General features: G+C 40.3%; 1 protein-coding gene, 1 long non-coding RNA gene and 1 pseudogene across 7 annotated transcripts in view; 2 read left to right on the top strand and 1 right to left on the bottom strand.

Moving 5' to 3' along the window:
- The window catches only part of Morc2a (microrchidia 2A), a 41,289-nt gene extending 36,331 nt beyond the window's left edge, over nt 1-4,958 (bottom strand). The window contains exons 1-2 of one of the 4 annotated variants that reach the window (XM_006514871.4): nt 4,001-4,943; nt 3,700-3,839 (exon numbers count right to left, since the gene is read on the bottom strand). In XM_006514871.4, coding sequence (XP_006514934.1) covers nt 3,700-3,767 — 68 coding nt within the window. In that variant the 5' untranslated portion in view covers nt 3,768-3,839; nt 4,001-4,943. Of the gene's footprint in view, nt 1-3,699 lie in introns of all 4 variants that reach the window. The other 3 variants (NM_001159288.2, XM_011243775.3, NM_001363202.1) reach the window with 3 other exon arrangements.
- Nucleotides 4,959-5,332: 374 nt separating this feature from the next.
- On the top strand, nt 5,333-14,362 carry Tug1 (taurine upregulated gene 1). 3 transcript variants are annotated; one of them, NR_002321.2, is made up of 4 exons: nt 5,333-5,394; nt 7,069-7,590; nt 8,624-9,375; nt 10,968-14,362. It is a non-coding gene; the product is annotated as a taurine upregulated gene 1 (long non-coding RNA). The 3 variants fall into 3 exon arrangements; NR_110490.1 differs by lacking the exon at nt 5,333-5,394 and having other exon boundaries at nt 6,611-7,590; NR_002322.2 differs by lacking the exon at nt 5,333-5,394 and having other exon boundaries at nt 6,611-7,590; nt 8,624-14,362.
- Nucleotides 14,363-15,750: 1,388 nt separating this feature from the next.
- Gm11951 lies at nt 15,751-21,173 on the top strand (annotated as a pseudogene).
- The last annotated feature ends 756 nt before the right edge of the window (nt 21,174-21,929 follow it).

Here is a 21,929-nt window from a genome sequence, read left to right as displayed (position 1 = left end):
GCTCACCTGACTACATAAAAGTATATCAAGTCAAATGACTTAAGATATGCATCTCATATCAAAGGAACATTACTACCACTATACCAAGGATGCCAGGCACAAAACCTACCACCAAAGAGGAAGATTCCTTTAATTTGAAAACCCTAATTTGTAAAATCTCGGAAAAGGAAGTGAATATCAAAAGAAACTAGATTTTTCAGGCTGTCATGAGAATTTGTAGCCCATTCCATCCTTGATACAGATATAACCAAGAATAACCATTAACAGTAAGTATCATAGGATTTGAAAAACAAAAAACAAAAACAAAAACTGAAACCTGTTTACTCTCCCCAACACATACTTCTGAATGTATCTGCTTAGGTACTAGAGATGGCTCAGTACTTTAGTATATGTGCTGCCGAAGCGAGCATGGCTCAGTACTTTAGAATACATACTGCTCTTATAGAGGACTCAGGTTCAGTTCCCAGTTCCTTCAGTTCCCAGTTCCTACATGGTGGCTCACAAACATCCCTAACTCCAGCTCTACGGGACCCGATGTTCTCTTCTGAACTCTGTAGGTATTAGGCATGAATGTGGTACATATTCATACATAGAGATAAACATCCACATAAAATAAAAAATATTTTAATAACCTATCTAATGTCTAACACCAATGACAGGCTATATTACATAAACAATATAAAGAAAATAATGAATACCATTTGATTTTTATATGGTGTAATCTTCAAACACTAACATATTAGCTCCATCTTACGAAAGAAGAAACAGAGGCTTGCCGGGTGTGGTGGCAATCCCAGCACTTGGGAGGCAGAGGCAGGTGGATTTTTGAGTTCGAGATCAGCCTGGTCTACAAAGTGAGTTCCAGGACAGCCAGGGCTATACAGAGAAACCCTGTCTCAGAAAAAAAGAAAGAAAGAAAGAAAGAAAGAAAGAAAGAAAGAAAGAAAGAAAGAAAGAAAGAAAGAAAGAAAGAAAGAAAGAAAGAAAGGAAGGCAGGCAGGCTCAAAAAAAGCTACCCTGTGCATATGTATGGAAAAGCAGCATTCAAAAAAAATTTTTTTTTGAGTTTTGAGGTTTCTAAGCATAGGCTTCTCACAAAACCACAAAAATTTCTACACTGTAGCTTGGGCTCTGCTTGCAAGTCTACATAAAAAGAAAAATAAATAAAATACTGTTAATTTCACGATTCAAAATATGGCTAATATTGTAACATCTGGAATTGGCATTTTTAAGATTTTAACAGAACAAAGGAGGTACGGTAAGATCAATCTTTCCTTCTCTGGAGTTGATTTGTTGACCCATTCTACTATTCTACTATTACAACATATAAAAAGTTTTATTTTTCTCTAAGAATGAACTTCCCATCAAGTCATAATGACAAAAACAACAACAACAAAAAAAACAAAAAAAAAAACAAAAAAAAAACTTAACAATGGCCCACACCAGAAATCCCAGCACTTAAGAGGTTGAGGGTATGAGGTTCAAAGCCAGCCTGGGCTACAGTTAAGCTCTGACTAAAAGAAAAACACCCTCATTGTGGTGTTGTACAGTTAGTGTTTTCTTCAAGTAAAACAAGACACATTCATAGTAGAAATATTTCAAAATTCAAATTTGTGGTCCAGGTAAGAAATTCCAAAATTTCCAAAATGATATGCCAATCCTTCTATGTTGAAGCAAGCACTAATTTCAATTCAACATGGATAAAATTCACAGAAAATTTTCCAACATCACTTTATTCAAGTAACTCAGTTTACTTCCTTGCTTTGGCAATGTTCATAAACTGTTAATAATGTGTACAATAACAAAGGGAGAAATTATACTTAGAAGTTTAATAAAATAAACCAAAATAATAAATCAGGAAGTTAAATTCTCTGCCTTACAGACAGAAAAACAAAACCTTCAAAGTAATGGTCAATAGTAGGTTAAAATTAAGCACTGTAGCCAAATGCTTCATACTGTCTTAAATCTGGATACCTTTAACTTGCCTCTCCAGCTGCCTCTCTGTAAGCCTTTAATTTCTTTGAGCCTCGGGTTTCTCAAATGCAAGACAAGAATAATTCTAAACCTATAGATTTGTCTTAGAAATTACTTTATATTTAAAACAGTAAGTAGTGGAAGCAATGAATTGCTGATATTACTGTTATTGCACAAAGTCTATAGTGATGCTGGAACAAGACAGATTTTTGAAGGCCAGTTCAGGGTCATCCAAGTTTCAGTATATTTATAATTCCAAATTTGCTCTGCCAGGTCAAAATTCAAATCTGACCCCTTTATAGAACACACGCAGCCATGAACATTTAAGTCTCTTCATCTGCTTATTCTTAATATGTAGCTCAAATATAAAGAATATCGAAAGTGTGGCCAAAGGCTGTGCTAGCATCTTTGATCAGTGACCTAGGTTCCAGATTCATAATCTGTATCCAAGGTAATCTCTGTGGTACCATCTCTCTCTGTGATCTACCTCAATTAAAAGAAAGGAAGGAAGAAACAAACAAACCAAAAACCTTCCTAAATAATGCAAAATTAAACCTCTTGGCATTGAACAAATCACTGCTCAGAAAAATTTACTATTCAAAAGTTTTTTTTAAGTATCATGGAATCACAAAAGACTAGAAAATTACTGTACTATTATGAGATACCTGAAGTCTATGGTCTCTACTCTGCAGATGTTTTTTCTAACTGGACCATTTATTCATCTAGGTTTTCTTTACCTCCTTATCCAAATACTCTAATACTTACCTTGAACCCAAAAGTAACAGGTGAACTGAAAGATTAGACTCCGACAAGATAACTTAATGAAGGGCTTGGTAGCATACACCTATAATCCCAGCATTTAGGAGGTGAATGGAAAGATTAGATTTTGGCAAGATAACCTAATGAAGGGCTTGGTGGCACACACCTATAATTCTAGCACTTAGGAGGCAGAGGCAGGCAGATCTCTGAGTTCCAGACTAGCCTGGTCTGGTTCAGGCCTGGCTGGGCTAGGTAGAAAGACCCTGTTTCCAAACTAATTAACTAAACAAATACACAAACCCTAAAATATTCCATACCAAATGGTAATGATGTTAATCTCTTCACTTACTCAAGACCATGAACACAGCATCCTTCTGTGATTTCACATACTTTGGAAAAAGACTACCTAAATCAAGGCCTTTAAAGAAACTTCCACTCTTCCTTAGCATATATAAACTACATTGGATTTACAGCCAATTTGCCAAAATGACAAAACCAATTGTTTGCTGAAAATTAACAAATGCTTTCTTCTTCCAAGTTGGTCATTTTTGTCATCATCATCTTGTGGTTGTTGCTGTTGTTAGAAACACTTGTTATAAACCCAATTGTCTAGGATGTTACTAAAGATGTGCAACAGTTGATACTAGATGGTCCAAATTTTGATGATCCAAAGAGCAGTTTTGCTGGATTCCTATTAAACACTTGGATGAAACAACTCAATATGATATAAAGTTTGTATTTTGAAATTTTTGATCCAGTAAGTGAAATCATTTTCTTCTAGATTACCAACAAATAATTCACTGATCTCAGTTCTTCAATACAGAGCTCAAGACATCCAGTGATACATCTTACTCCAATGACACAAGCCAAAGAATAAAAAAGCAAAATTTTCTGGAGAAAGGATTTCCATATTAACATCAAGGAGGAGTTACTGGTTACCTCAGTGGCACCTAACAAGATACTTACGAATTTGTGTGGAGATATTCAAAGGTTAGTTGAGCTCGGTTGAGACTGCTGTAATTGGTGAAGGCCATGACAGCAATGAGTCTTCAGTCTTTGCCGGTTAACAGGAAAGTACATATAGTGAAATCGATTTCCCCAGGATTCTGATCAGTAAAGGGTAAATTTGTGCTTCTTAGTGACACATAAAAAAAAAATTTCCCTAGTATCTATTCAAAATACAGGCAGATATTTAAAACTGCGAGTGATTTAAGTATTTCAATGACTCTGATGTAATACTTTGGAAAGAACTATATTCGAAACCTACTGTCCTTAAGTGCTCCGGGGGGTCAAGCTTTCTTCACACAATTCCGACGCACATCAAAAGTGAACGGTTCTGAATGGTCTTCAAACTTGGAGGTTTACAGCTTCAACTTCACGTTCAAGTCCTTTTCTGTTCTCCTAAATTCAGGAAATTGACCTACTTCTGACGGTTCACCTACTTCATTACCACCGAAGACTTTGTCACCACCGAAGACACCAGGCTCCTCAAAAGAGTGCTCTACTGGACAGTGCAGTGGAGTGGAGGCTACTTCTGGCTTCACCGCTTTCCAACAGAAAGGTCCTTGGTGCTGACTGACAGATTTCTTTTCCCAAACCCCGCCCAAACACAGCTTGCTATTATGCCACAATCACCACAGGTTGTGGGTGAAATTACTCACAGTGGCCCACAGAAACACCTCACAACCTACCCTCCCGAATCACCTCAGGTGCGCCCTTCCCCCACACCCTTCAGAAGATGGCCTCGGGCCCTCGGGCCTTCCCAGGCCTGGGTCCTGTGGCCACCTCCTCGCTACCGACAGACAGGAGTTAGTCCCAGAGCCTGGGAGAACAGAGGAAAGTGGCGAGTGCACCACCAGATCCGATCGGGCGTTGCCTGCAGCTCGCAGATGCCTTTGTCCCTCCCCGTGGAATTGGAACTCAACCACCGCAGCGCGCTCTTGGAACCATGTGCTGCCTCCGCTGCCGCTGCCGCCGCCGCCGCCGCCGCCCGCCCGCGCCGCGACACGACACGACACGCCGCGCCTCAACAGACGATGACAGGCTGGGCGTCACGAGATTCAGCGTTCAGTACGGCTTTGCGGCCGGTGCTGCCCGCGCCACCGCTACCTCAGCCACCGCTTTGTCTCCGTAAGCGCACGCAGCGCGAATCACCTCGCTCACTCCCGACGGCCCGGCCGCCGAGGCCTCCAGCGCACCTTCGGCCAATCACAGAGCTCGAAGTCTTCCCGCCCCCGCCCTGAGACTCCACCTTCTGATTGGCGAGCGACGTCGGTCCACGTGACCGGATCTTGTTTGGCCGGTCCGCCCCCATCACGTGAGGGCGCGCGCCTCTCTTCCTGCTTTCCTGACCCCTCTCGGCCATTTAAAGGAACAGTACCGGGGGCGGGCCGAGAGACGCAGCCGGGACGGTAGCTGCAGAGCAGAGCGGAGGAGCCATCTTGTCTTGTCGCCGGGGAGTCAGGCCCCTAACTCGAAGAAGCCCTGGCGCGCCCTCCCCCCCTCCCCGGTCTGGTAGGGCGAAGGAGCGGGCGTGCGGTCGATCGAGCGATCGGTTGGCGGCTCTTTCTCCTGCTCTGGCATCCAGCTCTTGGGGCGCAGGCCCGGCCGCCGCGGCGCGCGCCCGGTGGCCGTTGGCGCTCGCGCCGCGTCTTTCTTCTCGTACGCAGAACTCGGGCGGCGGCCTATGCTTTTGCGATCCGACGAGGGGTCGTCCGGGTGGTTGGCGGCGGCGGGCAACTCCGCCCCGCTCCCGGGGAGGCGGCGGGGGAAGCTGGGGTGGCCGGGGCTGGCCTGGAGGCCTGGCGCCACCCCTCGGGGCCTGCTAGGACCCAGTTGGAGGGTCAAGAGGGAGCTGGAGGATGGTTGGTGGTGGGCTTCCTCCTTTGCCTTTTCCTACTTATGCCACCTTAGTGGGGAGCGAGAGCGCTGGCGGCAGCTCCGGGGTGGGGATTCGAGCTCCGGAGTCGGAAGATCTGGGTTTGCTTCCGGGCCTAGCCACTCGCTGGCCGAGTGACCTTAGGCAAGTCACTCTGTAATCTGTCTGCGCCTCAGTTTCCTCCTCTGCCTATCAGTGTGTGTATGGAATTGGAAGCTCTCTTCAAAAGTGTCGGTTTACAGAAAGATGATTATTGTTTTTTTTTCCTTTGAGTTGCAAGAAGTCATAACAATTGCTCATTCCCTGAAATTAAATTCGGGAACCTTTTATTGGAGTTGGAGATGGGAAGGTTCCCTGAACTTCTTCTGTACAGAAACACGTGGGAAAGTGTTTTCTAGGGGGATGAGTAGATCCTTCAGTAGCGAGTTTTCAAAGGGGGCTATGACCCAGAAGAGTTTAGAACAGTTTTTGCCACCGGGAGGAAACTGAGGCCTACATGTCATCTGGGACCCTTCACAACCAATATGAAGCCCCCATTTGAGTCCCTGGTATATGTGAGCTGCTTCTTACTGCATAATGGCTGTTTCAGGTACCATCACTTCACTGCTTGGCTTTTAGTCAAAGCCCTTTCCTTTCACCATAGGGTGCCTGAAGGGTGGCTGATGCCTATGGTACAATGGCACCCACTAGAAAGCAGCTACAATTAGGAGTGAATGTGTCCTCGAGTAACAAGAAGTGTAATCTCTGGCCCAGCGATTGTTTTCTGCTGCTCGTACTGGTGCCTGACTACTTTTCTCTCGTTAACTATTTTTTTACAACCATGATTGACACCCATTATTTGCTCCTATTTTATATCCCTGGTTTTCGTGGTTGATAGTGAACAGGATTATTTTTAAATGGTGCTGCCAAAACCAGTTAATAGTGCACATGGATTTTTAGCAAGAGGGCTACTTGGAACAGACTGAACCAGGCGTTGGATTCCTGAAAATGTTTGGGGTTTTTTTTTTTTTTTTTTTTTTTTTTTTTTTGGGGGGGTTTTTTGTTTTGTTTTTTAAATTGAAGGCTAAAGTTTTTGAAAAAACTTTGTTGGACTCTGGCTGGGACACAAAATCAGATATTTGGAATCATTTTGAAGCTTAACTTTTTCCTAACCAGCCTTGTATTCTAATTGCTTGCAAATGTGAGACTGAATGGCCAAAATGCCGTTTGTTTGTTTGTTTATTGTCAGCTGCTTTTATCAAATTCCAGGCCATTATCCAGCAAACACTATTAAAATGTTTGAACAGTTGGGTTTCAAACATTTTTGTTTTGTGGAGTGGTGCTTATTAAGTGGTACAGCTCTCTAAGCAAGTGAACACAAACATATTTAAGTGTATTTTGTATGATTAGATGTTACCAATTCTGATATTTTATTCAAATGTCTAAAAAAATAAGTTGACTTATTCCCTTTACCAAAGGGCCAGAGACAAATGGTTTCCTTTCAAGAGAAATGACTGTTTTGAAGAAAAACTCTGTTGGTCTTAGCTCTTTTGTAATTAAATCTGGATGTACCTCAAAAGACTCTTTAAGACTGTGGTGTTAAAAGGCTTTCCTCTGGAGAAGGAGAAAAAATAAAATCAACTGGAACTTAAAAGCTTGAAATTCCATGACAAAACACAGATGTCCAGGATTGGAGGTTCATAAAGTACATGCAGTAGTTGGAGTGGATTCCATTTTCAGTGTAGCTGCCACCATGGACTCCAGGCTCCCAGATTTTCAAGAACTGGACCTGTGACCCAGAAGAGCTTGTCAAGATATGACAGGAACTCTGGAGGTGGACGTTTTGTATTCAATTTTGGAACTGTTGATCTTGCCGTGAGAAAAGAGAGACACGACTCACCAAGCACTGCCACCAGCACTGTCACTGGGAACTTGAAGATCCAAGTTTCTGTCCAGAACCTCAGTGCAAACTGACAACACTCCATCCAAAGTGAACTACGGTACTTGCCATTTTCCAAAATGCCTTTTCATTTCTGCACTTTTGCTATTCATACTCTCTACCCTGGAAATGCACTTCTGTGATTCTTCACCTGGCAGATCTCTGCAATTTCATAAAACTAAGATGCTCTCTAACCCTGTAACTCTCTTAATATTAAAAAGAACATCTTTAGGATAACTTTAATCTCTTATATGCAGAGTCTGGTTCATCACATGCATTTGGTTATTTGTTTGTTTGTTTTCCATATAGCAAACACTGAAAGAGTCTTGGTTTTATGTATCTTTGCCCAAAAATACCATCATTTCTAGTGAAGCCTTTTGAAAAGCAGGGACCCTTAATCCTCAGTGTATGTATAATTGCTACATTATAATTAACATTACTCTAGATATATGAGTTGATTAGATTTCATGTTTTCTTAATCCTAGATTTAAAAAAAAAAAAAAAAAACTAGGAAACCGTATGACCTAAAAAGAAACTGAATCAAATTGTTATAGTTGAGAATGGGGACCAACCAAGGCAATATACTGTCTTGCTCAAAATAGAACTTGTTAATGTAAAAGTTAGGGCAGTGTTTAAAGGACAAGAGCATTAAGATGGCACCAGGAAAGTTAAAGGAAAAATTAATATATTACCTAGATATCATTTTTTTGTGTGTGTGCCAATTGTGAAAACTTTTCCTCCCTACCAACTATAATGTCCAACCTAATAGTTGTAGGACTAGAAACCCCCATTATGATATATATATATGAGCACACATTAATGCCCCGGTGTAGCACTCTTAAGGCATTTTCTATTTGTTGCATCCCTGAGACAGTTAACTTTGCCAGGGAACTTTTTGCATTTGTTCATCCAGCTTTTACTCTTTTGCAAATCCTCTCTTTTAGCAATTTCTCTTATCACCATCTAAGCCAGGCTTGTGAATACCTATCACACAGTAGATATGCTGACAGCAGACCCCCATCCCAGTGTTAGACTCCTCTGTTTATAATTCCATGTGTTTGTTACCTTACCTGTTTTTTCCCTGCCCCTTCTAGTCCCGTGCCTCCTGATTGCTGAATGTTCACCTGGACCTGCCAATGACCTTCCTTCTGCTACTCCATCAGCCTACAGACCTGGTACTTGGATTTTTGTCCATGGTGATTCCTTCCACCTTACTACTGAAGAAGACACCATTCCAGTGGACCACTGTGACCCAAGAAGCATTCAGCCATCATGATGTGGCCTTTACCTCCACTCCTGTCCTACTCTGCCCAGATTCAGCACAGCCCTTTATAGTGCAGTCAAGAGTCTTCAAGCCAAATAACTGAAGCTATTTTATCACAACAAAGGCCAGGTTTATTCCATAAATGTACAGTTCATTTCTGCAGTTTATTCTTCAGAGACACATAGTAAATTTGGACCAGGGGATTTTGTTTTGTTTATATTGTCAACACTGTCTGAAGAAAGGCATCTCTGAGAACAGCATTGGACCCTACTCCACAATCTCAAATGATTGAAGTTTCATAAACTGCCTAGGATCCTGTCAAGGCCACTGGACTCTTGTTCTTTTCCTACTTCAAAATCTGTAGCTGTCTACTAAATGACAAAGCAGATATTCTGACCCATTGGGATCAAAACCAAGGCATTTTGAATTCCTCATAGTATCATCTTCGGGTTACTCAGGAACCAAAACTTTTCACACCAATTTAAGAAATTCTACTGAGGAATCCCTTTACCTAACCATCTCACAAGGCTTCAACCAGATTCCTGAAAAGGCCTCTTGATATATCAAGATAGAACCTACATGGTAATCTCCTCTTTTTATAGCACTTTACAGGTTCAAAGCACTTTCATATACATGTATGCCGATGACCAACATAGTCAACACCACTTTTTGAAATGAGAGGACAGAAGTTGTTTAAGTACTTAGCAATTCCTAGGTGACACAGTGGTAGAAGTGAGTCCTTCTGACTCCCAGTCCAGTATTACCCTTGGCATTATCTTAGCCTTCACTTTATCCACAGTATTAAAATCACTGGAGACTGATGCATCTGCTTCCAATTTACATGGTGCCCTTATTAGAGCACAGTGCTTGAAGTGCAATTGTGATAACTACGCTAGACCAGAATCCCTTGATGACCTCCCTAAAGTGTAGGAATAAGCAGTCTCCGTGGTGGTTGATGATTTGGTTTTTAAAAAAATACACAATATGAAACAAAAAAGTTTTTGGATTTTCTTGTTCATTTTCATGGTCTCCCCAAAAAGTAATTAACTACAGATTTGCATTTGTTTCTGTTAATTGCTTTAAGTTTTGTTAATGTTCCTGAACACAGAAAGCTTACCTATAGTCTTCTGTCCCCAAATTAATAGGTAGAATGAGCCATTTGCTTTTATATATGTATGTAATTTATCGTTTTTGCTATCCAATGACGTGATAAAATATGTAGTATGTGTTTCCGCACAAACAGTGCAGTGTAGTATATTAAGGTCTCAAGATGTGCAGCAAAGCTTCATTTTCCCAATGTGTTATATACATCTTTTAGACATGGATTGATGCAGGGTGTTTTTATTTTGTTTTTCCTACATTCTTTTTAACAGAACGGTAAACCCAGCTGTGTAACCAGTGATTCTTAATTATTGGCAGATTGGCCTAGAGACCCCATAATAAATTCCTTGTCTTTGAAACACCCTTTCTCATACTTTGTTGTTAACTGATTGAATTAGTGTGTTACACATTTTGATTATTACCTTTTTGCCAGTGGAAACTAAAGTATTTGTGGGAATAATAGGGAAGAATAGGGGTGGGGGATGACTTTTGTCATAGTTGAATTAGCAGTAACTTCTCACTAAAGAACTTTTAAGGGGATTGATTCTCAGGTACATAAGGAGAGAAAAGATTTTTCATAGAATTAGTGTTATAGCTCACTGAGATCTTACTGCTTAAGTCATCCAACCATGGACTTCTCAAGTAATATTTGCAAAGAAATGGATACATTTTCCAGTGCTATTACAACTTAAAACCAACAATCTTGTTCCCTGATAGTCATTTTTAATATTTTTATCCTTTTTGGGGGGATTTCATGCAATGTATTTTGATCATATTCCCCTAACTTCCCCAAAACTATTCCCTACCCTCTTTCAATTTCATGTCTTTTTAATCCCCCAGTTTGTGCTGCTCAGATACTTAATGAGACACCCACTAGAGCATGGTTGACCCTTTTAGTCAATTTTAAACCCAACTTTAATCAAAATTTATAATAAAACTTAAATTCTATCGATCTGTAAGATGGTCCACATTAGAGAAAGAATAGAAAAACTTTGTCTACTTTGTCTGCTTTGTCTTAACATTGAGCTTGCTTACCATATTCTGGTTTCCATTACCTATTTTTTGTATTTCAGCATTTTGTGAACAACTTATCACTGATTTTCCAAAGGCTTTGTGCTCTTGAAGTTCTTTGAAGGAAAGCTGTGTGGAAGTCCAGAGTAAAGTGAAGCTGCTCTGGATGAAGTAGTGAAGTGGGAGTTGAGGTCTACAACCTGCCACAACCATCTTCCTTTACCACCATGGTGATGCCAAAAGGGACTTCCTTAAAGCTCTTCAGAAAATCCTGCTTGAAACCACTACCCTAGACAACATGTTTGACCTGGATGGCATTCTCTTCAAAACAATTCATATTCAGTTGATGCTCAACATGTTTGGAGATGCTTTATTCAGAGAATGATGATAATTACAGCATTGTCTAATGAAGTTTTATTAATAGCATTCCATCCAAGGTGGACTTCCTGGAGTTGGATATAACCAGAGAGCAATTCATATGTATCCTACACTGAAGAACACCATTAACTTTCAGCAACCTATAGCTAGTGGTACTAGAAGTACGTGTCTTGGAAGTCTATGAGAGCTGGTATTGAAGCTGATGCCTCCTTAAGGCCATCTTAGACCAAGTTGTTTGTTTGACCTCTCCTCATTAACTATGGAGCAGAATTGAAATACAAATTTTTCCTAAAGGGACTTGCAACCTGGTTATCATTCATTATCTCAAGTTTCAAGTCATGTTGATGCAACCAGTAGTTATTAAACTGCTCCATGGTTTTTTGTTATTTAATACTTTTTCCAGGGCTTAAAAAAACAAAATTAAATTTCTCCAACACGTCTATACTTGTCTGTTCAAAAGTAACTACTCACCACTATATGGAACAGATGATTCTGAAGACACTCTGAGCATCCTTTATGATATTTGTGACTTAAAATGTGGCTGGAAATTTTCCTTCTACCCAGTGAAATATTTAATGATTAGTCTTCATGCCTGATACCATCAACTGTATATGCGTGATAGGCAAAGTTTGACATAGGCATTTGACTCTAGGCTATGATAGCTTGCTAGTAACTTCAAGTAGCATATTGTCAACCTGTTTGCTGGAAAAGTAGAGTAACTTGGAAAAAAAACTAAATGGCAGCTAAGGATTTTTTTCAGTATTCCTGAGTTTCTGTCCTTGGGATATTTCAATGAAATTTTCACCTGTCTCTTCACTTAACAGAGTGACTGACTCCTTACTATGAAGTATTCTTAAGACATTAAGATTACTTTTGTAGAAAGGATAAAATTCCTGACCATCCAAATCATCATAGTGAACAAGACTTCAATTTGTGACCTGAGAAAATCTCATTTCTCTACTTCGTAGTCAATGTAAGGGCCAATGCTATCAGCTACTCTGAGTGCACTGGGTAAACGTTGGAACTGCCTTCTTTATATCATTACTTTTTATCCTCTAAATTAATCATGGTTATGTAATTCTCGCCACAAATCAGCAAATCAGACTCAGATCTGGTTATTCTAGACTGCTCACAGTTAACAAATCAAACTCTGGATGACTTCTGCTTGTATATGCAACTACTATTTGTAAAGAAATTGCAAATTCACTTTTCTATTACCTCTACATTGCTAGCTCTTTCTTTTGTGTTTGTATTAAAAACAAAAATAAGCTACACTGCCAGCTATTCCCTCCTGCCATACTCAGTTAAAATGAAGAATCGGGAATCTAACCAGTGAATGGATAAGTAGAAAAAACTAAAACTTAAGGCAAAAGCCTTAATCTAGGGCCTTTTCTACTATCTTCATGTCTTGGATTTCATCTAAAATCAACAGTGCCACCCAACCAGTCTGAGGTCTTGACTTGCTTTTAAGATGATTCTTAGAGATGGGCTGTATTACAGAAGGTGAAGACTTGATTACCAAAGAAAGTAGAGCCAACTTTGACAAACCTGGCTCTACAATCCTATTGCTTCCAGATGTAGCATAGACTCATAACTAGAACCTCAAGTCTGCATTGAGGATATAGCCTTCTAAGCTGACAGTTCTTGCAACAGGTGAGCAAGAAAATGAAAGCTGTTATACCCAACTGGCCCTTTAAGATCCAAAAATAATGTCTGGACTAAACCCTATGGAGTACCCAGGACAAAAACTAATTTACAGAGCTTCATTATTAATCTGCCTGTTCTTCTAGCTTAATTATTGGTATGGCTGGCCCTACTGAAGTAGTTTGTCTGTTTACCTGTCTTCAGCTCTTAACCTGGCTATTTTGACATGCTACTGCAATTAGACTAACTGGCTTTGAGAAGACTACAATCAGTTTCAGCCTCTCCTTTGCCCAATTTCACCAAGGAATTTTGATAAGAGGAACCCATACCTCACCCCACCAGAACAGAAAGGACCATGCTGCATATTCCTTGACCAGCAACTTTAAGTAGAGAACAACCCTGCTTGTTTTCAACATCTGAAACACCATTTGATCTAATAGGAGTATAGAAGGTTGACAGCAGAGTACACTACTTACTTCTTTCATAACTCAGAAATGAATATGACTGGCCCAGAAGTTGTAAGTTCACCTTGACAAGAAACAGCAACACCAGAAGTTTACTGCTGAACTTAACTTGCCACTTACTCGAATAGTCTCACAGACCTGCTTGCCAAGTAGGAGGCTAGTTTTCCTGCTTCATATCACCATTGGAGTGGGGCTCAATGGGGTCAATGTTAATACTGACTTGAATGGGGACCTTATGGTGAATCCTAGACTATGAGGCTAATGGAAATTATTGTCTATTCAAGTGGATTATAGATTTCCTGAGGACAGAACAGACATCACTCCTGGTGATTTTTAGAACTTGATTACCAAGGAAGAAATACCAGCTGCTAACAGTCAACTTCATGGGCAAAGATTAAGCTCTCTATATCTGGTCGTATCCTGGATGCTAGTTTTTTATTGCCCAGTGACCATTTCCATCTCACGCTTAACTTCCTGATGTTTTTTGGAACCATCTCTTCCAATTTTCAGTCCTGGTGATTTAGACAGTCTTTTCATGCTGGACATTTTGTTGCAACCTCATCAATCACAGCAAAGTCCATCTTGACTTTAGTGATTAGTTCAGGAATGGATGCATGATTCAAGTTTGTCCAATGATAATCAACCCTAGGTGTTTTCTCAGTTGTGGAGAAGTTCTCTTAGATGCTTTAGCTTTGTAGGAGAAAACTCAAACCAACAGGGCCTACCTACTATGTTGAATGATTGTAGGAGAAAACTCAAACCAACCAGGCCTACCTACTATGTTGAATGAGCCAGGCAGAAAATGAAGCCAGTACAGAGGGAAATGGAGCCAAAAGAGGAAGAGACTTGAGTTCTGATGATCACATTTATGCCCCTGTATCCAACTGTGCCTGAAGCTAATAGTACATCACCTGGACTTTTCAGTTATGTGAACCAATAAATTCCCCTTTTTGTTTAAGTTACTTTGAGTTGGGTTTCTATTACTTGAAATTGAGTCCTGGCTAATAACACTATTTAGCAGCAATGGAACTTGGCATATTCAAGTTATTAAGCTATAGGTCAAGGACACATTAGAATTATTTTCTAAAGGCACAACAGAAAATGAGAATAATACACTACGGAAACATAAAACTTACTGGTACAAAGATTCAAGTGAAAATGATGAATACAATATAGTTCACTGATAAAAGAAAACCTACATAGTTAACATTAAAAAGGTACATTTATTGTGACCAGACATAGAAAAATGTTCACAATGGGTAAAGCAAAACAGTTGATAGAAGTGTATGGTGTGAACAAATTTAAGGTGTGTGTTTATCTTTGTAAATGCATAGAAAGGTTTATCATTGGCTTGAGCAGTAGATTACATAGTATTAAAATTCTCTATGACTAGACTACATTAATTTTAAACTTTATTTAAAAATAAATAATTTTTAAAATGCCCACTGTTTGACACTGGCAAGTTACTTAAACCAAAGCTTATCTAAAATCTTCTAAAAGTAACATGATTAACCAAAAGAAAACCAGTAGGCATTCTTAAAACAGGATCCCTAGAAGACAAAGAGAATGGTCTATCTATATAAAACAAATCTCTACAGGATTTGTTAGACTAAGACACATCTCCAACATAAGTAAAAGAAAGACTCCCAATTACTACGCCCATACACAAGATTCCTATAGGTTAACTATACTAACAGTTGTGTGTCTTGTAACAACAGGCATATATCTTGAGAAATGCTTTGTTAGACACTTTTGTTATGTGAACACAAGAGTAGACAACACAAACACCTGGTGCCACTAGGCTGAATCTATCAAGGGACTATAGTATGGGTGGCTCATCAGAACATGGAATTCATGGAATTGTTAGTCATTTAGTGCTGTTTTATGCTAGGTGTTTCAGGCCTTCACATTCTGCTTTAAGAGAGGAAATACTGCAAAAGAGCCTTTAAAAGGCATAAAGTAACTTGCCCATGTTTCACAGGAGGTGATAGAGCTGTGACTCTCTCCAGTGGCCTATTCAATCTGTGTGTGAGCCAGTGATCTCTTCTGTATTTCTGTAAACATGAAAATATCCAAAGCAATCAGTGAAACACAAATCAACCACCAAAAGGTCCCATTCACATGAATCAGATAGCAAAATCCTATATCAGCAACCACCTACAGTGCTAACATAAATTAGGACACAATTGTTTTAACATTTTTAGTGGAAGTGTAGATTGTACCAGTCTTTTTAAAAGGTAATTTCGAAAAAAAAAAATACTAAAGTTTGAAATGTGTTTTCTCAGCCACTAGCTCTTTGAAGACTGCCTCAACATATGCTAAAAATAATACATACAGATATGGAATAAGTTAATTGAACATGGAAGTAAGATCTCTTATTCACCTGTTCATAATGTATTTCTTAAGCAAAAAAAAGTATTAAGGAAAGCTATCCTGACACAAAAAAATACACTGTCTAAATGAAAATGAAAGGGGGCTAAAGAGATGTATTAAGAGTACCAGCTGCTCAGTTCAGTTCCCAGCACCCACATGGCAGCTTATAACCATCCCAAGCTCCATATGATACCTTATTCTGACCTTGCATACCATGTGCATACATACATGGAGGCAAACACTCATACACATAGATATTTTTAAAAGATACAAAATCTAAAATATCAATAGTAGTAGCAAAAATTAGCAATAGTCAGGCGGTGGTGGCGTACACCTTTAATCCTAGCACTTGGGAGGCAGAGGCAGGTGGATTTCTGAGTTCGAGGCCAGCCTGGTCTACAGAGTGAGTTCCAGGACAGCCAGGGCTACACAGAAAACCCTGTCTTCAAAAACAAAAACAACAAAAACCCCTGCTTAAAGTGTTCAACTGCTTTCCTAATCCAAAGTCCACATTCTGCCAACAGTCATGGTAAGGCCTGTCACAGTCATACTGATTGCTGCATGTTAAAAGCCAGCCTGTTGCATGGCTAGTTCCAGGAGTTTTAAAAATAAAAATAAATCATGGTAGAACACCTACCTCATCATACATTCAAGGCTTGAGTTAGATCCCCAGCTCTAAAAGGAGGAGGAACAGAATAAAGATGAATTTCACAACTACATTTTAAAGATGCTTGCAATCCAGATGGCCGAAGCTCAACCTTTGGATAGGCCTCTCCTACAGCAGGGAAAGGGCTGACCATTAGACAGCCATATTCTGAAAAAAGACTGGTCAGTTATCTCCTTTTATTCAGTGGTTTTTAACTGGGGAGTCTAAACCCCACAGGGTCACATATCAGATAGTTACAAGTCATAGTAGTAGAAAAATCAGCAACAAAATTTTGTGGTTGAGGGTTACCACAACTGGTTGGGGGTCACTGCAACATGGGGAACTGTATTAAAGAGTCACAGCATTAGGAAGGTTGAGAGCCATTGCATTTGTTCCTCAAACACATTTCTTATCCTGTTAGGCAAGTATAACCCCACTAAATTTGGGTTCTCAAAGAGGCAGAACCAACAGGATATTGGAAGAATGGTTCAATCCAGATACAAAGGTCAGAGTCTTTGTTCTTTCTGTTTACCCGCATTGGAAGTAGATCTTCCTCTACTTAGTCCTCACAGACTAGTCTTGACACACTAAAAATATTGCTTTGTTCTCCCTAAACCAGTACAAATGACACAGATTAGCAGTCATACCTACTAGTTTTTTGTAGCCAAAGACATAAGCAACTTTTGAGACTTGCCTTAACAATGTAACCATCTTCTCTTCTTCCACATGTCAGTTAGAGGCTGAACCTAATGCCTGAATCCTGATGTGTGTTGCTGCTGGACCATGAGGAAGAAAGACCTTTATCTGGATGCTGGTAGAGCCTCAGAGCAGAAGGTTCCTGATGAACATTGGCCTAAACTATTTACCTTTGGACTTCATTTCTAGAATGCATGTTGGTCTTCTTCACATTCTATTTGAGATTTTTTTTTCTCTCCTTCAGACCTAAATAGTTTGATGGAAACATTTTTAGGAACATCTCATTCCATGTATACTACTGAATCAACCTGCTGTTAGCCAGGCTTATAGACAAGTCGGCACTACACCCTAAGTAGATGAACAATTGAATCATGAATCAAGTATTTATCTCCTATTGAAAATTAACAAATTGTTTTCTTTGTTCATCAGCTAAGTGGCCCTCTTCTATTCCAAGAGATCTTTGTATTGGATATCTGTTGCTTTTATCTACCCACTATCCTTCCTCCTTTTGATGAGGATATTTGAGTTGTCTTTGTCTTTTCCAATTCTCTTCCACTATCTGGACATATGCTAACCATCATCTCTTGAGTCTGTTTATTCATTTAACAACAACAACAAAAAAAAGCAATCTATCCCTTAAACTGCCAGTTAGAAAGCAGGATAGTGAACACACATACCATGACTGGTACATAATAAGCCCTCAGCAAATGTCAGCTGTTGGTAAATGTCTTTAAGGTGACATCCTGTAAGGCTCAGGATTGCCAGTAGCTATTTCCTTGTCTTTTGTTTAAGATTTGTGTGTGAGAGAGACCTGCATATATGTATGTGCACCGTATTCATGCCTGGTGCTTTCAGATGCCAGAAAAGAGCATCATTCAGGTTTTCTGGAAACTAGAATTATAGATGTGAATCATGTGGGTGCTGGAACCAAACCTGGGTGCTCTGCAAGAGCAGCAAGTACTCTTAACCCCTGAGCCATCTCTCTAGTCCCTCCTGACCTTCTTTTTTATTTCTTTTTTTTTCCATTTTTTATTAGGTATTTAGCTCATTTACATTTCCAATGCTATACCAAAAGTCCCCCATACCCACCCACCCCTACTCCCCTACCCACCCACTCCCCCTTTTTGGCCCTGGTGTTCCCCTGTACTGGGGCATATAAAGTTTGCGTGTCCAATGGGCCTCTCTTTCCAGTGATGGCTGACTAGGCCATCTTTTGATACATATGCAGCTAGAGTCAAGAGCTTCTTTTTTATTTCTAACCTCAGCCTCAATCATTAAGATCTGTGACATGCACACACTATCATACTCAATATATCTTATAAGGAAAATCAGCCCTAAGAAATGCTGTTATATTGGTCTTTAAGTAAATAGGGTAAGAGGCGTTAATAAAGAGGACTCAATATTCTGTATCAGAACAGCCTCGCACAGTCCACTTAAACAATGGATCCCTATTTCTCTGAAGGCATCAAACAAAAAGCCACAGGTAGAACCTGCTGCCTTGGCACATACCTGTAATCCCAGTTTCTTAAGAGAGTGAAGCAAGAGTGTTGTGAAGAGCCTGAGACATGGCTCAGAAATTAAGAGCACTGTTTGTTCCTCCAGAGGACCAGGGTTTGGTTCTGATCACTGGCATAGACCCTCTTTTGACCTCCATGGCATCGACACAGTTGCTCATACACACATGGAAGCAAAACATTCATATACATATTTTTTAATTAAAGAGGATTGAGTTCAAAGAAAACCTAGCAACACATTAAGAACCCATCTCCAAGAAAAATTTCTGTACTTGAACAGCAACAAGAATCAAAGTTAAGTTATAGCCGGGCAGTGGTGGCACACACCTTTAAACCCAGCACTTGGGAAGCAGAGACAGGTGGATTTCTGAGTTGGAGGCCAGCCTGGTCTACAGAGTGAGTTCCAGGACAGCCAGGCCTACACAGAGAAACCCTGTCTCTTAAAAACCAAAAAAAAAAAAAGTTATAATTCTAGACTATTAGACTAGTTTTTATCTCTACAGCTTTATCTCTAGTTGTCATCCTGATCCATCAGGCATTAAATTTTAGACACAATAGATGAAATTAGATCTAACCATTGATCCAGGAAATGGAATAAAGACAGACAATTGAACTCATCAAGTGTTGAATATAGAGAACGTGGGGACCCATATGCTCATTCTCTCCATGTGAAGACCACAAGAAATTGACTTCAGTCACAAGTACTTGCTGACATGGTCAAAAGATGATGATGGTCTTTAGAACTACATCTGAAGTGCACTGAATTAGCATTTTAAATCAGATTACCTTGTGCTACCATAATTATACTGTAGCACATTCTGTATAGACCCTACATTATTCATTTTCCACTGTAATCATTTAAAGTATACTATATGAACATGTTCACATGCACAGGAGACTAATCCAAGCCACAGGGTCAGCATGGAGTATTGAAGCAGGCAGCCTGTGGTGAGAGGAAGAGACTGTGCCCACACTCTGGAGAAATCGAGTCACAAGTCACATTGCCTCTCAGTTTTTCCTGGCTCAGAGTGTTCACTCCTACTTCTAACCCCCAGCCACTTTGGGATTTTCCAATGCATCTAACTACGGGAAACTTAACAATGATACCAAACTGTATGTGAAAAGGACTCACAAAACCTCAAAGCTATAATAGCAGACATCTTTGGCTTCTGCTGAAAAGTAAATTGATACCAAGTTGTTCTTAGCTCTTTGCCAAGTGCATTGCTGTGTGCTCATACATGAGGCACCCAGAAAGGAAACAAGGACTCAAGCTGTGTTTGTATATCTGCCTGGAAATAGAGACCTCTCCCAGTTCTGTCTTTTAAGGCAAAGAGCCCCAATCAAATAGCATTCTATCCTAACAGCTTCCCTCCCAGAGCCTCATCTCATCTGTGTGCACCTATTTCATGATAACTGGATACTCTTGCTTCAGTTTCAAAAGCAGAGTGTGATGGACCAAAATATAATCCCAGTGACTGAGGAGGCAGAGGCTGAAGGATAATGAGTTTGAGGCCAGCTTGGGCAAGCAACAGAGAGACCCTGTTGCAAAATAAAAGTTATAAGAGGATGAGGATACAAGTCAGGAGAACACTTGCCTAACATAAGTAAGAGCTAGCATATGTGAGAGCCTGTGTCTGATGCACAATATACTTCAACAGAGAGAAGATGAGGCAAAAGTCACAATCCACCTGTACTTCTGCACCGGCTTTACCCCATGTCAAAATATATGAGAAAAGCAATCCAAAAGAAGAAATGTTTTAGTCCATAGTCCCTTGACCCTGTCACAGAGTCTGAAGCAAAAGGACACCACCAGTGTCTTTCTGCTAAACCCCAATCTCCCAATAGCCCATTTAACTATGAATTCATCAATGGTGTTGCAATCTTCATGAGCAAATCACCTCTCAAAAACACCACTAGCTGGCCATCAAGCTTTCAACATACGAGCTTTGGGGCCCACTTATATCCAAACCATAATGCATGCTTACTTCTCTCATTTCCTTATATTTCTTCCACTTAGAAAATGAGTGAAGCAATAGCAGCAGCCATCCTCCAGACGGGGCGATTGTTCCAGAGTCAGTACCACGAGCCACAATTCTCAAGCCTTCTTGCCCACCAATGCCGGACTTCCTCCAAGCTATGAGACAATCAAAGAGGAGTACGGGTGACTGAGCTGGGGGAATCCAACAACTCAGCTGTTGTGAGGACCACCGTGATCAACATGCCCAGAGAGGTGTCGGTGCCTGACCATGTGGTCTGGTCCCTGTTCAATACACTCTTCTTCAACACCTGCTGCCTGGGCTTCATTGCCTATGCCTACTCTGTGAAGTCGAGGGACAGGAAGATGGTGGGCGATGTGATTGGAGCCCAGGCCTATGCCTCCACTGCCAAGTGCTTGAATATCAGCTCCCTGATCTTCAGCATCCTTATGGTCATTATCTGCATCATTATTTTCTCTACCACCTCTGTGGTAGTCTTTCAGTCGTTTTCACAAAGAACACCCCATTCTGGATTCTAGCTGCCCTGTGCTCCAAGGTCCACATCTGCCCCACCCCCCACCCCATCCCCCACCCCAGGCTGAAGCCTAGACCCTTTACCCTATGCATATGCAAATGTTACCTTCACATATCTGTCCACAGTGGATTCAATAAAGTGCACGTGGTGGCAACTCTGAAAAAAAAAAAGAAAAGAAAATGAGCAAAGCATACATGGGCCTCCAACATGGGACAAGAAACCATTTCTATATTTCTATGTGCTAGGTCTAAACAGAGAGGATATTCCAGTGTTGGCTGTGTTCTCAAATCCTGTAGGGCTCACTGTTTCGTACCCATGCACGGTAAAATTTCATGTGAAGAAAAAGCATCCAATATCTGTCAAGACTCAAAAGATAGATGGCTCTGCAGATGAAAACACCTATTTCACAAACTTAAGGCCTGAGATTGATTTCTAGATCCCATATTTTAAAAACTGAATGTGGTGGCATACATCTGCCCTGGCACTCCTATTATAGAATGGGGGGCAGAAATAGGAGAATCTCTTGGAAGTTCATTGGCCAGCTAGCCTGGAATATGCAATACAACAAAAACAAGAGAAACCTTGCCTCAACAAGATGGAAGGAGAGACCTGACTCCCAAAAGTTGTCCTCTGACTTCCATACATATGTCTAGCATTCATACGTATGCATGCATACACAGACACACACACTCACACTCACACACAAATAATAATAAGAATTTGAAAGCTTTAAATTCAGAGATACACAGCATTACCTCTGGGGTAGATTTTCTTCCACAGCATAGGAAGTTTCTCATG

Source organism: Mus musculus, chromosome 11 (genome assembly GCF_000001635.26).
Source record: "Mus musculus strain C57BL/6J chromosome 11, GRCm38.p6 C57BL/6J".
Lineage (NCBI taxonomy): Eukaryota > Metazoa > Chordata > Mammalia > Rodentia > Muridae > Mus > Mus musculus.
This window is presented reverse-complemented; position numbering and strand designations above follow the sequence as displayed.